General features: G+C 46.3%; 1 protein-coding gene across 13 annotated transcripts in view; it reads right to left on the minus strand.

The window, feature by feature from the left end:
• The window catches only part of DENND1B (DENN domain containing 1B), a 271,609-nt gene that overhangs the window by 255,665 nt on the left and 2,576 nt on the right, over positions 1-13,368 (minus strand). For 7 of the 13 annotated variants that reach the window (XM_060396764.1, XM_060396763.1, XM_027975994.2 and 4 more), the window contains exons 1-2: positions 7,425-7,519; positions 5,230-5,294 (exon numbers count right to left, since the gene is read on the minus strand). In XM_060396764.1, the coding sequence (XP_060252747.1) occupies positions 5,230-5,247 (18 nt within the window). In that variant the 5' untranslated portion in view covers positions 5,248-5,294; positions 7,425-7,519. Of the gene's footprint in view, positions 1-5,229; positions 5,295-7,424; positions 7,520-13,368 lie in introns of those variants that run through there. The other 6 variants (XM_060396762.1, XM_042229295.1, XM_042229292.1 and 3 more) reach the window with 1 other exon arrangement.

The raw sequence follows: 13,368 nt of genomic DNA on the forward strand, positions 1-13,368 counted from the left end.
AGGTGGGATCTGCTCCTAAGAGAAGTTACTCTCTCTGGCTAAAGAGAATAAGATAAAGAAAACAAGCTCTGCTAAAAGACGCATGGAAAACCATCAATAAATGAAAATGTTAGCTCAAAGATTCACTAAATATCGACATGGAAATCCTAAAAGTGGTGCACTGCGAACACCACAAGGACAAGGCTCAGTAAGCACTGTGGAATCACACCTCATTCATTAATTTCCCGGAAGACACTCTATTCCTGCTTAAAAAAAGTACCTGTGCCACACACAGTTTATACTCCAGGACTAAAGAGCCTCTTGATGAAAGTGAAAGAGGAGTGGAAAAGTTGCTTAAAACTCAACATTCAGAAAACTAAGATCATGGCATCTGGTCCCATCACTTCACGGCAAACAGATGGGGAAACAACAGACACAGACTTTATTTTGGGGGGCTCCAAAATCACTGCAGATAGTGACTGCAACCATGAAATTAAAAGACACTTGCTTCTTGGAAGAAAAGCTATAACCAACCTAGACAGCATATTAAAAAGCAGAGATATTACTTTGCCAACAAAGGTCCGTCCAGTCAAGGCTATGGTTTTCCTGGTAGTCATGTATGGATATAAGAGTTGGACTATAAAGAAAGCTGAGTGCCAAAGAATTGATGTTTTTGAACTATGGTGTTGGAGAAGACTCTTGAGAGTCCCTTGGACTGTAAGGAGATCCAACCAGTCCATCTTAAAGGAAATCAGTCCTGAATATTCATTGGAAGGACTGATGCTGAAGCTGGAACTCCAATACTTTGGCCACCTGATGCAAAGAACTGGCTCATTTGCAAAGACCCCTAATGCTGGGAAAGATTGAAGGCAGGAGATGAAGGGGACGACAGAGGATGAGATGGTTGGATGGCATCACCAACTCAATGGACATGAGTTTGAGCAAGCTCCAGGAGTTGGAGATGGACAGGGAGGCCTGGCATGCTGCAGTCCATGGGGTTGCAAAGAGTCAGACACGACTGAGCGATTGAACTAAACTGATTTCCCTGTGCGAAGCTACTACACATGAGATCCAACAGAGACGCTAGATTTAAATATGCAGTGAAAAGTGAGAAAGTGTTAGTCACTCAGTTGTGTCCAACTCTTTTGTGACCCCATGCACTGCAGCCCGCCAAGCTCCTCTGTCCATGGGATTCTCCAGCAAGAATACCGGAGTGGGCTGCCATGCCCTTGTCCAAGGCATCTTCCTGACCCAGGGATCAAACCCAGGTCTCCTGCATTGCAGGTGGATTCTTAAAATATCTACATGTTATCAAATCTACTAAAAACCAACAGACTGCAGTAGAGACTCTGGAGCCAGGCTACTCTGGGCAAGTTATCTTCATTTCTGCCCTCAGGGTTTTTTGTTAAGTATGCAGAACCAACTGTCGGTGACTCAAGCCTCACACAAGTAGGGGCTATGGCTCCTGCCCCTGTGGGTGCGGGGCCAAGAGCACAGAACAGAAAGCAGGGCCGTGGGGCCGCCGCCTGAAGGGAAACCCCAGGAGGAGGTGTCTCCCACCCTCCTCCAGCAAAAGCCGCTCTTCAGTTCCCTGAACGCAGTGGCGGCACGCCTCCAGTAAGTTCCGCAGTGCGAACTGCAGGCAGCCCGCCCTGCGGGCTGAGCCTCCCTGACGGCTGGAAGCGGAAAAAAAGACAGTGGAACAGGCGTGATGATGGCGGCCGGCTTGGAGATCTAATGGGAAGAACACGGAGAGCTGGATGCCAGCACCTGGCTCTCCAGGAGCTGGGGCAGAAGCTACCGGAGGCACTGCCCTGCCTGGAGAGCAGCCACGTGGAGACGCCCCGGCCACTGGCCAGACGCCCCCAGCACCCAGCCCTCCGACACAGGGACACACCGACCTGCTCGCAGCAGTGCTGAACACCCATCATATGTGACGGGTGCTTTCCACAAACTCCATGCAATGCCCTTGAGACAAGTCCAAACAGGTGAGAGGAAGGCTGTCCCTCACCAGGGCCAGACGTTATCAGCTACATCTCAACAATGCCATTTCTTTTTCTTTTTTTTTAAGGCTATTTATTTATTTGGGCTTCCCTGGTGGCTCAGGAGCAAAGAATCCACCTGCCAATGAGGAGACGATGGTTTGATCCCTGGGTTGGGAAGATCCCCTGGAGAAGGAAATGGCAACCCGCTCCAGTACTCTTGCCTGAGAAATCCTGTGGACAGAGGGACCTGGTGGGCTACAGTTCATAGGGTCGCAAAGAGTGGGACGTGACTTAGCAGCTAAACAACAAAAAAGTACGAATTTATTTATTTTGGTCATGCCCCAAGACATGTGGGGATCTTAGTTCCCCAACCAGGAATCAAACCCATGTCCCCTGCACTATAAGCTCAGAATCTTACCCACAGGAACTGCTAGGGAAGTCCCCTACGATGCCACTTCAAATCTCTAACTACATCCTAGTTAGTGAGGATCTGCCTCTGAAGACATTTACGATCTAAATCATTCAGGACAAATAAAGGAAGTTAAAACTTCTCTGTTAAACAGTAAAAAAGAAACATGCCAAATACCTTAATTATCAATCTTAGCATAAACCAAGTTTACCCTAACCATCATACTTCCTACTGGATCAAACAGACAGTCATCAAAAAATACACCAATATACTGAGAAATAACAACTCATTCAAAAAATAAACCAATGTTTTAAGAAAGGCAAAGAGCACTTTAATTGATTTCCATTCTCCTCTTCCCTGCTAGCTGTTTAGTGTATCATTCATAATGATCTTCTCACTCCACCCTCCAACCCTACCCCCACCGATGGCCACTTAAGGATTGGTGAGCCCCAAGCCCACTTGGGTCACTGGGACCCAACGTTCTGGGGATTTGGGGAAACAAACTACCCCCCTTAGGACCATGACAAGCCAGTGTCTTCCATCCCCAGAGTTATACACGAGAAGCAGGGTTCCAACCCATCTGAGAGCCACGCTACCACCACAAGGAACCTAAGTCTCCCAGTGACTGCACTCCTGTGGGTGGTGAGCCCAGAGGCAGAAAGAGCCGAGGTCTCTGGTGACCTACTTCTAAACTTCCTTTTATGAAATATTAAGTTTCCTTATAATTTAAATGGGTTTCATGTTGTACCCTAAAACATCATAATTTACACACCTTGTTTTACATGTCCAGTAGAACATAAAAATGTCATCCATATTCATGTAAATGTTAGCAAAAAAGTGTTCTATTTTAAATAAACTGATGCCCATATGAGACTCATTAAATACATGGCACTCACTGACAGTTAAATAAAAATATCTGAATAACTTTCTGGAGTAATTTCTGGACATTTTGCCCTTCAATAATTATCAATAAAACAGAAAACTAGTTTAAAAACATTTAGAAGCATCAAACTCTCAATCCGACATAAAACTTTAGTTATACAGTAGTGTTACTTTTAAGAGCACAAAAAGGGTAACTCTTAGACCCTAAAATATTAGCCAAGTTCACAGTGTTTAAGTCACAATCAAAAAAGAACCGATGCTAATGCTTTTTACATAATCAAGTTTAGCTTTAAAAAAAAAAAAACTTTAGATTTTGCTGCCAGTGAGCCATTTTAATGGAATACGTGGGTAGGACAGATTAACTGCAACCTACAGAGAAGCCAACCGTGTTTATTTTAACCACTTATAATATTTTCAACTTCATCGTGCTAGATAAACAGTTAAAATACAAAGATGCTTCTGATGAGCAGTGATTTAAACAATGAAACCAAAAGATCGAGAAGGTAATAAAAGAAGGGCAGAGTAGAAGGTGCTTATGAAAAGGCTAGCTCCTAAAAAATGGATAAAGGCAGAGAGAGGAGGTAAGCAGTAGGCTCGGGACCCCCTCAACACAGGCGTGGAGCTGGTGTCCCGTGAGGCAGGCCCACCCTTTCATCAGGAACCAGCATGCATTCAAAATGGCAGAGAAACCCCCACTGCCCAAAGGAATTCAGCCTGTTCTACAAACACGTCAGGTCAGCATTATTTCACACACCTTAGCTGATGTTACAGTAGATATTGTGAAGATTTATTCCTATCATAAATACACTACAGAATACATATAAATTGGAGCTGAAAAAAAAAAATAACGTATCCATTGGAATCTTCAAAAAGAACGTATTTGGACCTGGAAACAACGTAAGCAGACTATACATTCAGGACAACGAAAGATAACCTCTTCAACCAGAGAAAGCTCACGTACAACCTAGGATCTCTCCTCGCCTGGGGGACAAACCTGACCACAGCTGTGGCTCAAACAGGCCTGAGTGGGGCAGGCAGGGCTGCTGGAGCCAGGAACAGGCCTGCCTTCCTACCTAAAATTAGCCCTGCCCACCTCACCGCAGCTGGATTGGGCGCCTCTATTTTAAGGTGCTCGACTCCAAATTGCTTAGGAGCATGTAATTGCCGGCCGATGTGGGGAGCTGAGAGTGTGGAGAGACTTCCCAGCCAGCCTCAAGAGTGGACAACCAGTCTGGACCAAAGTTACATGCTGAATCATCATGCTATCTGGGGTCTAAGTACACAGCTGGTGAACTCATACATGGGAGATATCCATGAAAGACACAACACGGACAGAACGCAGAGAAAACAAGCAAGAGGAGACAGCGCCTCCTCTCATCCACCAGTCCTCCCCCCACCACCCAGCACCCCCACCCCCACCCACAAAAGCAGGGGGAAAACTGACAACAGTCATGATCCTAAGGTGTCCTCATCATCTCGGGAAATTATCATGTAGCAACTGACAGCTGAAACCCCTTCCAAGCAATGCCACAGGGCTGTTTACCGCCCTCTGAAAGGCCCTGGCTCCCAGAGTAAAGCCCACAGAGAGGGCTGCCCAGTCCACATTCCACATCTGGGGAACTTGAGACGGGAACTGGTGTGGCTCCCGCTTATACCAATGAGAAAATTTTCACCAGCATTTTAAATGGGAGCTGAATTTTCAAGAAGGAATGAAAGGCTATCCCTATAACTAACAATAACGTCATCAACAAAGTTGTAAGTCACATGGCACTTACAGACTCCTGAAATTCAAGCTACACAGATAACATTCCTGATTCCCACCACCTCAGAGCTAAAACTCAGCCTCTATTTTCCAACCAGAACTTGAGACACTAGACACAGAAGGTGTATTTAATACAAGTCCTGTCCTGATAGCACCGCATTCCACCTGTCTACACCCTAAGCATTTCTTCTGAACTAGCAAAACACACGTACCTTCATTTTCAGAGGCATGACATTTCACTTTCAATACCAAGTCAAAGGTCCTTTCTGGATTTTCCCTGAAAGAAAAAGAACTTTGTTAGTATTTCTTTCCTATGACAAAGTTTATATTATCTTAACTCTAACAGTTAATCTTGTTCTTGTCTCAATAGATTCCATGTAACGATATGACCAGGCTTCCCAGGTGGCTTTGTGGTCAAGAAACCACCTGTCAATTCAGGTGAGACCCAGGTTCAATCCTTGGGTTGGGAAGATACCCCGGATAAGGCAATAGCAACCTACTCCAGTATTCCTGCCTGGGAAATCCCATGGACAAGGAGCCTGGCGGGCTACAGCCCATGGGGTCACAAATGAGTAGGATGCGACTTAGCCACTAAACAACAAAAAACTACATGATCACAAGGGAGAAGAAATAAGGTGTTTTCCTGGTTCAGCAACTTAAGCGCACTGAGGCTAACAGTTCAGAGACTTTGGAAAAACATTTAACTTCTGAGTCTCCTTCTCACCTAGAAAGTACCGTTAGGGTCACAGAACAACTGTGAGGATTACAAATCGCATACTACAGTGGAAGTGCTTTATGAAGTATTAAGTGCTTATAAATAGAAAGCATTGCCTTTATCTTATCAAATCAAAATTGAAAAGCCAGAATGTTCCTAACAGGCTCTACCTTTCCCCACCAGCAGAGCTTAACGGCAGGTTCTCTGGCTTTTATCAAAGGACTTGCAATATAGAGACAATGGAATGACTGGTTCCCCCTGCCAGGTTCTAGAGCACCATGAAACACTCATAAAGGTGCTTAAAAGTGGAACTTTGCATATATTGTCTTGAGACAGAATTACAGCAGGGAAGCACGTTTTAAGTAACAAACTATACATAGCTTCCGAGGCCAACCCAAAAAGATAATGTCAACTATCTGGGAAAATTGGACTATTTCAATATTGGAGTTGATCACTAAGAACAGTAAGGTTTTGCTTCATTCAGAAGTTACCAACATTCACTAAATGCTCACACATTCAAGGTATACTTTGTTAATTTCAAAAAGCGAATGGAAATCTATTGAGACATCTTCTTTAGAAACATTGTGTTCTTTTTAACAGGGTTCTGTTTTAATCTCTTTCTGCCAGAAGATAAAAGATCAAGCAACATCTGATACCACAAAGTCCATGTGACCAAAGTGTTAATGTATTTCAGTTATTTCTGCCACTGGAGTCCTTGGTTGTCTGTGCACTAGCTGTTTTTAATAATGCATTTCCCCCAAGAAATTGGCTTCTAAGTAAGCGCTCTATTTTGTAAAATTTATTACAAGAACCTAGAAACAGAGAAATTGGCAAGCCATATAAATTACTCTGCAAATTCCTCAGCCGTCCCACTATTAAGTTGCTTCAACGAGAATAATCTGAACTCGGGTGAGCCTCCCTCCTAATCCAGTTAATGTCAAAAGATATACTTTTTAAGGTCCCATACTAGCACCCTCCCCCAACATATCAAACACTGAAGATAATTATTTTCCTATTTTCCTAAGTCTTTAGAACCTCTCTTAAGTGTAAATAAAAAAAACTCTGTAACACTGGGAAATGTTGAAGGCTTTTAACGCTAAAAGAAATATATACACGATATTCATGAACTCGGGTAGGGTAGGGTGGGGTGGGGGTTGGTTTAAGAGGGTGTCAAAGGAAGAAAGAAGGAATTTTTTTGCAAAGTAAGTTTCCGGAGGAAAATATAAAACTGCCCCTAAGATAACTGAAACAAAACCACCACACTGTTCAGATGGCTTTTTGCCTGCTGAAGGTCCTGAAGAAAAGTCCAAGGGGCACCCAAGGGTGCTGCTGATCACAGGGAAAACACTCCCTCCGCGAGCCCCTCCTGCCGGCGCCGGTATTCCACGCCCGGGGCACCTTTCTGCCCTGAGAAGGGGCCGCAGGAGGGAGACCCGGGGCCGCCGGTAAACACCCTGGAAGCGCGCCGGGAGGGCAGTCACGCCCGAGCCGCCGGCCAGCCCGGCGCGCGGCAGGGGGGAACCGGCCTCACGTCCGCCCGCCTCCCGGGACCCGCAGCGCCGCGCCGGCGCCCAGGCCTCCGCCCGGGCCGCGCGCCCCGCGCCGCCCGCAGGCCCGCGGCCTAGGCAGCGGGGGAGCCGGGGCTGGGGGCCGCGGTCCGCGGAGGCGCCGCCCGCCCCCGCGCGCACTCACTTGGTCCTGCAGTCCATGGCTACATGTCGCGGGGCGCGCCCGCCCGCCGGCCGCCGCGGGAACGGCTGCGCGCAGCGCGGCGGGCCCGGCCCGGCGGAGAGGCCGCGCCCCGCCCCGCGCCTCTGTGACAGCGCGGCCGCCGCCCCCGCCCCCGGCCCGGCCCGGCCGCCCCGCGCTCCCTGCGCCGCCCGCGAACCAGGAAGTGGGCGCGCGGCGCCGGCGCGGGGCCGCCTCACCTGGGCCGCGCGGGCGCGAGCGGGCCTGCCCGAGGGCCCGCGGTGCACCCGACCGCCAGCGGCTCGGGCGGCCGCGTGCGCCCCCGGAGCCGGCCTGGGCTCGGGGTGGGGGCGCTCAGCGCCGCCGACCCCCGCCCCGGAAAGCCAAGTACCCGACAGGGCACCCGGCCCCCGCGGCGCGCCCCGCGCGCGCCCCCGGAGCCGGCCCGGGCTCAGGGGGGCTGGAGGGGTTGCGGTTCAGGGCCGTGCCCCCGGCGGTGGGGGTGCTCAGGGCCGCCCCGCCCCGGAAAGCCGACTACCCTGCAGGGCACCTGCACCCCGCAGTGCGCGCCGCCCTGCGTCCGAGCAACCGTTAACCCTTAGTGTGAGGGGGGCGCCGTATGGCTTTCAGGCTGCACATCCCGATCTCCAGGCGCCGCGCTCGGCCCCTGGCCTCCCTGCCACTGGGCCTGGGTGCCTCCTAGGGGATCCAGAGCCGCCCCCTCCTGAATCAGCAAGGTTCAGGGGTGCACCTGCTCAGGAGCCCAGCCCGGCAGCCAAATAGCACTGCTCCTCTGGCCTTGCACATCGTCGGGGACACAGACCTCCCCCCATCACGGCTGCCCTGTGGCCAAGGACTCACTTAGGGACCCATCCACGGAGAGGCAGGCCTTGGGTGCAGCCCGAGGGCAGAGGGGCCTGAACTAAGAGCTGCCGCGTGCAGAGCCCTGGGGAGCGCGGGAGCAGCTTGTACGTGTACGCACCGTCCCAGCCCTTGTGGTCACTCTATGTGACAGGCACTTTCACCAGCATCTTATGGATGAAAAAGCGGGCCAAGCCAGCCCATGGTGATGGCCAAGACCAGGTCTACCCTGTACCGCCTCTCTCCCTCTTGTGTGGCCTCCTGTGTAGGATCTACAGAGAAGAGAGGTAGAAACAGCCTTAGGATGGACGTGCGAAGGTGGTCCAGGGCTGGGCGGTTACACAGAGACCTTCCGGAGAAGGCGTCTCCCGTCCGTTACCACCCCTGACACATTGCCTCGGTGTTTTTCATCCCAATAGAGGTTGCTTCGGAGCTGCTTCATGCAAAAGGAAAGAGGATGAGAAGAAACCAGATGTGGTATGAATAGAGTGAGTCATGAGACATACAACTCAGACGAGGAGGCTTGGGAATGAAAGAATTTAGAATCAAGAACCTAAAATTAAACTCAAGTATACCAGCCCGCAAACATTCTGGCCCAAGATGACTGTTACGTGGTGAACAAAGAAAGAGTCGTGATGTGTGGCATCTAAAATCAGCACAGGACATAATGGGGAAACAGAAAGATTATATTTTGGCAAATGTGTTGTCATAGCTTGACTTGGGGTGAGACACTTCAGTTTCTCAGTTCCTACATTTGTAAAATGGGAATTATTACTTGTGTATCACATGAACAATATGTTCAAGTTTAATAAAAGTGCTACTAATTGTGTGATCTTTTGAGAAATCGTTCTGTGGATTTCAGTTTCACAATGAGGCAAAATACACCACATCATCTTTTTTTCCCAAATAAGACTCTTCTACATAAGAAGTTACTATAGTCCAAAGCCTTGAAAACACATCCATAAATTCAAAAACCACTTCTGCTCCAAGCAGACTTCTCCTTTCATTATAATTAATTCTTCTCCAAAGAAAGGAACCCTACCTGAGGTGCCTACAGGAGTTTTTAATTTGTGGTGAGGTACTACTAATACAATTGTTTTCCCCAACCATTTGTTGGGATTTAACTGACAGTCATTGCTGGGTGGGGAAGATCCCCTGGGGGAGGGCATGGCAACCCACTCCAGGATTCTTGCCTGGAGATCCCCTAGACAGAGGAGCGACTTAGCCCAAGCGCACACAAGTAACACTCATACCCCTGCATATTGTTTTAAATTTACTCTAAGTGTACATATGTACACAGAAGACAAATCTTTTTTAAACCAGCTTTTAGGCTGACCATGATGAGGTTTATATATCCTGATACCTACTGAGATAAAAGGGATAGAAACACAGATGGACACAATTTGTATGTTTGTTTAAAATTACTGAAAAAAGATTTTGTATACAGTTATGTTAGAGAGGTTTTATTGAAACCAGTGGTAAGATTTAGCAGTTTTAGAACTTTTGACACAACTGGTAGAGAACTCTACAAAGGGCAAGCCTATTTCAGCAGTATTATTTCCTACTTGACAACTAAGGTGAGCATATTTCTCTCTCAGGACTACAGAGAGAAATATTTCTACTTTGGGAGAAATAACCTCAGATATGCAGATACCACTTTAATGGTAGAAAGTGAAAAGAAACTAAAAGAGCCTCTTGATGAGGTGAAAGAGAAGAGTGAAAAAGCTTGCTTAAACTTCAACATTCAAAAAACTAAGATCATGGCATCCAGTCCTATCACTTCATGGCAAATAGATGGGAAAAATGTGGAAACGGTGTCAGATTTCATTTTCTTGGGCTCCAAAATCAATGCAGATGATGACTGCAGCCACGAAATTAACACACACCTGCTCCTTGGAAGAAGAGCTTTGACAAACCTAGATCAGTGTATTAAAAAGCAGAGACATCTGCTTTACCTACAAAGGTCTGAATATTCAAAGCTATGGTTTTTCCAGTAGTCATGTGTGGATGTGAGAGTTAGACCATAAAAAAAAAAAAAAAAAAAAGGCTGAGTGCTGAAGAACTGATGCTTTCGAACCGTGGTGCTGGAGAAGATTCTTAAGAGTCCCTAGGACAGCAAGGAGATCCAACCAGTCAATCCTAAAGGACACCAACCCTGAATATTCATTGAAAGGACTGATGCTGAAGCTGGAGCTCCAATACTTTGGCCATCTGTTGAGAAGAACTGACTCATTGGAAAAAACCCTGAGGCTGGGAAAGATTGAGGGCAGAAGAGGGCCACAGAGGATGAGATGTTTAGATAGTATCACTGACTCAATGGACATGAGTTTGAGCAAGCTCTGGGAGGTAGTGAAGGACAAGGAAGCCTGGCGTGCTGTAGTGCATGGGGTCTCAAATAGTCAGACACAACTGAGCAACTGTAACAATAGTTGTCAAAGTACATAGTCTATATGTGGTCAAAGGACTTAGTCTATAAGCTAACAATATTAAAATGTTTTCAGCTTATTTTAATAGTGTGTTTGTAAAGAATATATATTCTTCAGCTCTTGAGTAAGGTGTTCTAGAAATACATCCTTGGGAAATTCTCTCGTGGTCCACTGGTTAGGGCTCTGCACTTTCACTGCCAAGGGCGCAGGTTCATTCCCTGGTCAAGGAACTAAGATCCCACAAACCACATGGCACAACCAAAATATAAATAAATAAAAATAAAAGATATGTCCTTGATCAAATATTATGTTTGTGCTTTTGACATCTATTACTAGATTTTCATCTGCTTGATACAATTCAATTAATAAAAGAGATGACTTAAAATCTCCTAATTGATGATGGATTCATCTATCTCAATTTAAAGTTCTTTCAGTTTTTGCTTTATATAGTTTGGGGCTGTGTTATAATACGCAAGCCACTTTATAATTGTTATTTCTGCCTAGTAAACTTACATTGTGTTGTAACTTTCTGAAACTCTAGCAATGCTTTTGCCTTAGTGTCTAAACAACTTGCTCCTGATGAGATCAGTTCAGTTCAATAGCTCAGTCGTGTCCAACTCCCTGCAACCCCATGAACCGCAGCACGCCAGGCCTCCCTGTCCATGACCAACTCCCGGAGTTTACCCAAACTCATATCCATTGAGTCGGTGATGCCATCCAACCATCTCATCCTCTGTCGCCCCCTGTCCCTCCTGCCCTCAATCTTTCCCAGCATCAGGGTCTTTTCAAATGAGTCAGCTCTTCACATCAAGTGGCCAAAGTATTGGAGTTTCAGCTTCAACATCAGTCCTTCCAATGAACACTCAGGACTGATCTCCTTCAGGATGGACTGGTTGGATCTCCTTGCAGTCCAAGGGACTCTCAAGAGTCTTCTCCAACACCACAGTTCAAAAGCATCAACTCTTAGGCGCTCAGCTTTCTTTATAGTCCAACTCTCACATCCATACATGACCACTGGAAAAACCATAGCCTTGACTAGACGGACCTTTGTTGGCAAAGTAATGTCTCTGCTTCTTAAAATGCTGTCTAGGTTGGTCATAACTTTCCTTTGCCTACTATTAGTATCAATCTATCTCCTTCATCCTATTACATCAAAACTTTCTAAGTCATTATGTGCAGATGGATCTAACTAATGTGAATTTTGGCTTTCAATCTAGTCCGATAATCACTCTTAGATTGAGTGTTTAGGCCGCTGCATGTTTTATAACTGCTGACGTATTTGAGTTCATCTCCACCATGGAGTACTTTGCATTCGTCTTCTCTGGGTCTGTTTTCTTTCTCTCATCTTTGCCTTCTTTAGAATTAATTTTTCTTTTGTGCTTTCACTTCTCCCTAGTTCTAGCTTGGAAGTTATACAGTCTGTTCCTATTCGCTTAGTGACTAACCTAGAAATTTTAACAGGCAAATTTATGTGATTAAATCCAGAATTTATCAATGTATCAACCTTCTCTCAAACAACACATGGACCTTTGAAATACCCTCCAAAACTACAATACATTACTGATGTTGTTTTATACTGTCGATGTTTGTTTAAATTTACCCAGAAGTTTACCACTTATTTTGCTCCTTTTTTTTCTAATTATTTTTTTAACCATGCCACATAGTATGTGGGGCTTCCCTTGTGGCTCAGCTGGTAAAGAGTCTGCCTGCAACGCAGGAGACCTGGAGATACCTGTGTTGGGAAGATCCCCTGGAGAAGGGAAAGGCTACCCACTCCAGTATTCTGGCCTGGAGAACTCCGTGGACTATAGTTGCACAAAGTTCCATGGACTATAGCTCCATGGACTATATGGGGTTGCACAAAGTTGGTCATGACTAAGCAACTTTCACTTTCACAGTATGTGATACCTGTGTTGGGAAGATCCCCTGGAGAACGGAAAAGCTACCCACTCCAGTATTCTGGAGGGTTACCACTTATTTTGCTCCTTTTTTTTATTTTTATTTTTTTTAATTTTTATTTTAGCCATGCCACATAGTATATGGCCTACCTGTCCATCACCAGCTCCTAGAGTCCACCCAAACTAATGGCCGTCAAGTTGGTGATGCCATCCAGCCATCTCATCCTCTGTCATCCCCTTACCCTCCTGCCCTCAATCTTTTCCCAGAATCAGGGTCTTTTCAAATAAATCAGCTCTTCGCATCAGGTGGTCAAAGTATTGGAGTTTCAGCTTCAACATCAGTCCTTCCAATGAACACCCAGGACTGATCTTTAGGATGGACTGGTTGGATTGCCTTGCAGTCCAAGGGACTCTCAAGAGTCTTCTCCAACACCACAGTTCAAAAGCATCAATTCTTCAGCACTTAGCTTTCTTTATAGTTCAACTCACATCCATACATGACCATAGGAGAAACCATAGCTTGACTAGACAAACCTTTGTTGACAAAGTAATGTCTCTGCTTTTTATTATATTTAACATTTTAAATTCTATTTCTGATCATTCCAATCTCTGAAGCATTTGTGGGTATGATTCTACTATCTGACTTTTTCCTTCTGCCTCTTACTTATGGTCCCTTCTTTGTTCTACATTTGGTGGCTTCCTTTTGTTCCTTGGGGCTTTAGACATGGAAATTTTGTGAAAGCTGGAAGGAAGTTGAGTTCT

The sequence above is a fragment of the Ovis aries genome, chromosome 12 (genome assembly GCF_016772045.2).
Source record: "Ovis aries strain OAR_USU_Benz2616 breed Rambouillet chromosome 12, ARS-UI_Ramb_v3.0, whole genome shotgun sequence".
Classification (NCBI taxonomy): domain Eukaryota; kingdom Metazoa; phylum Chordata; class Mammalia; order Artiodactyla; family Bovidae; genus Ovis; species Ovis aries.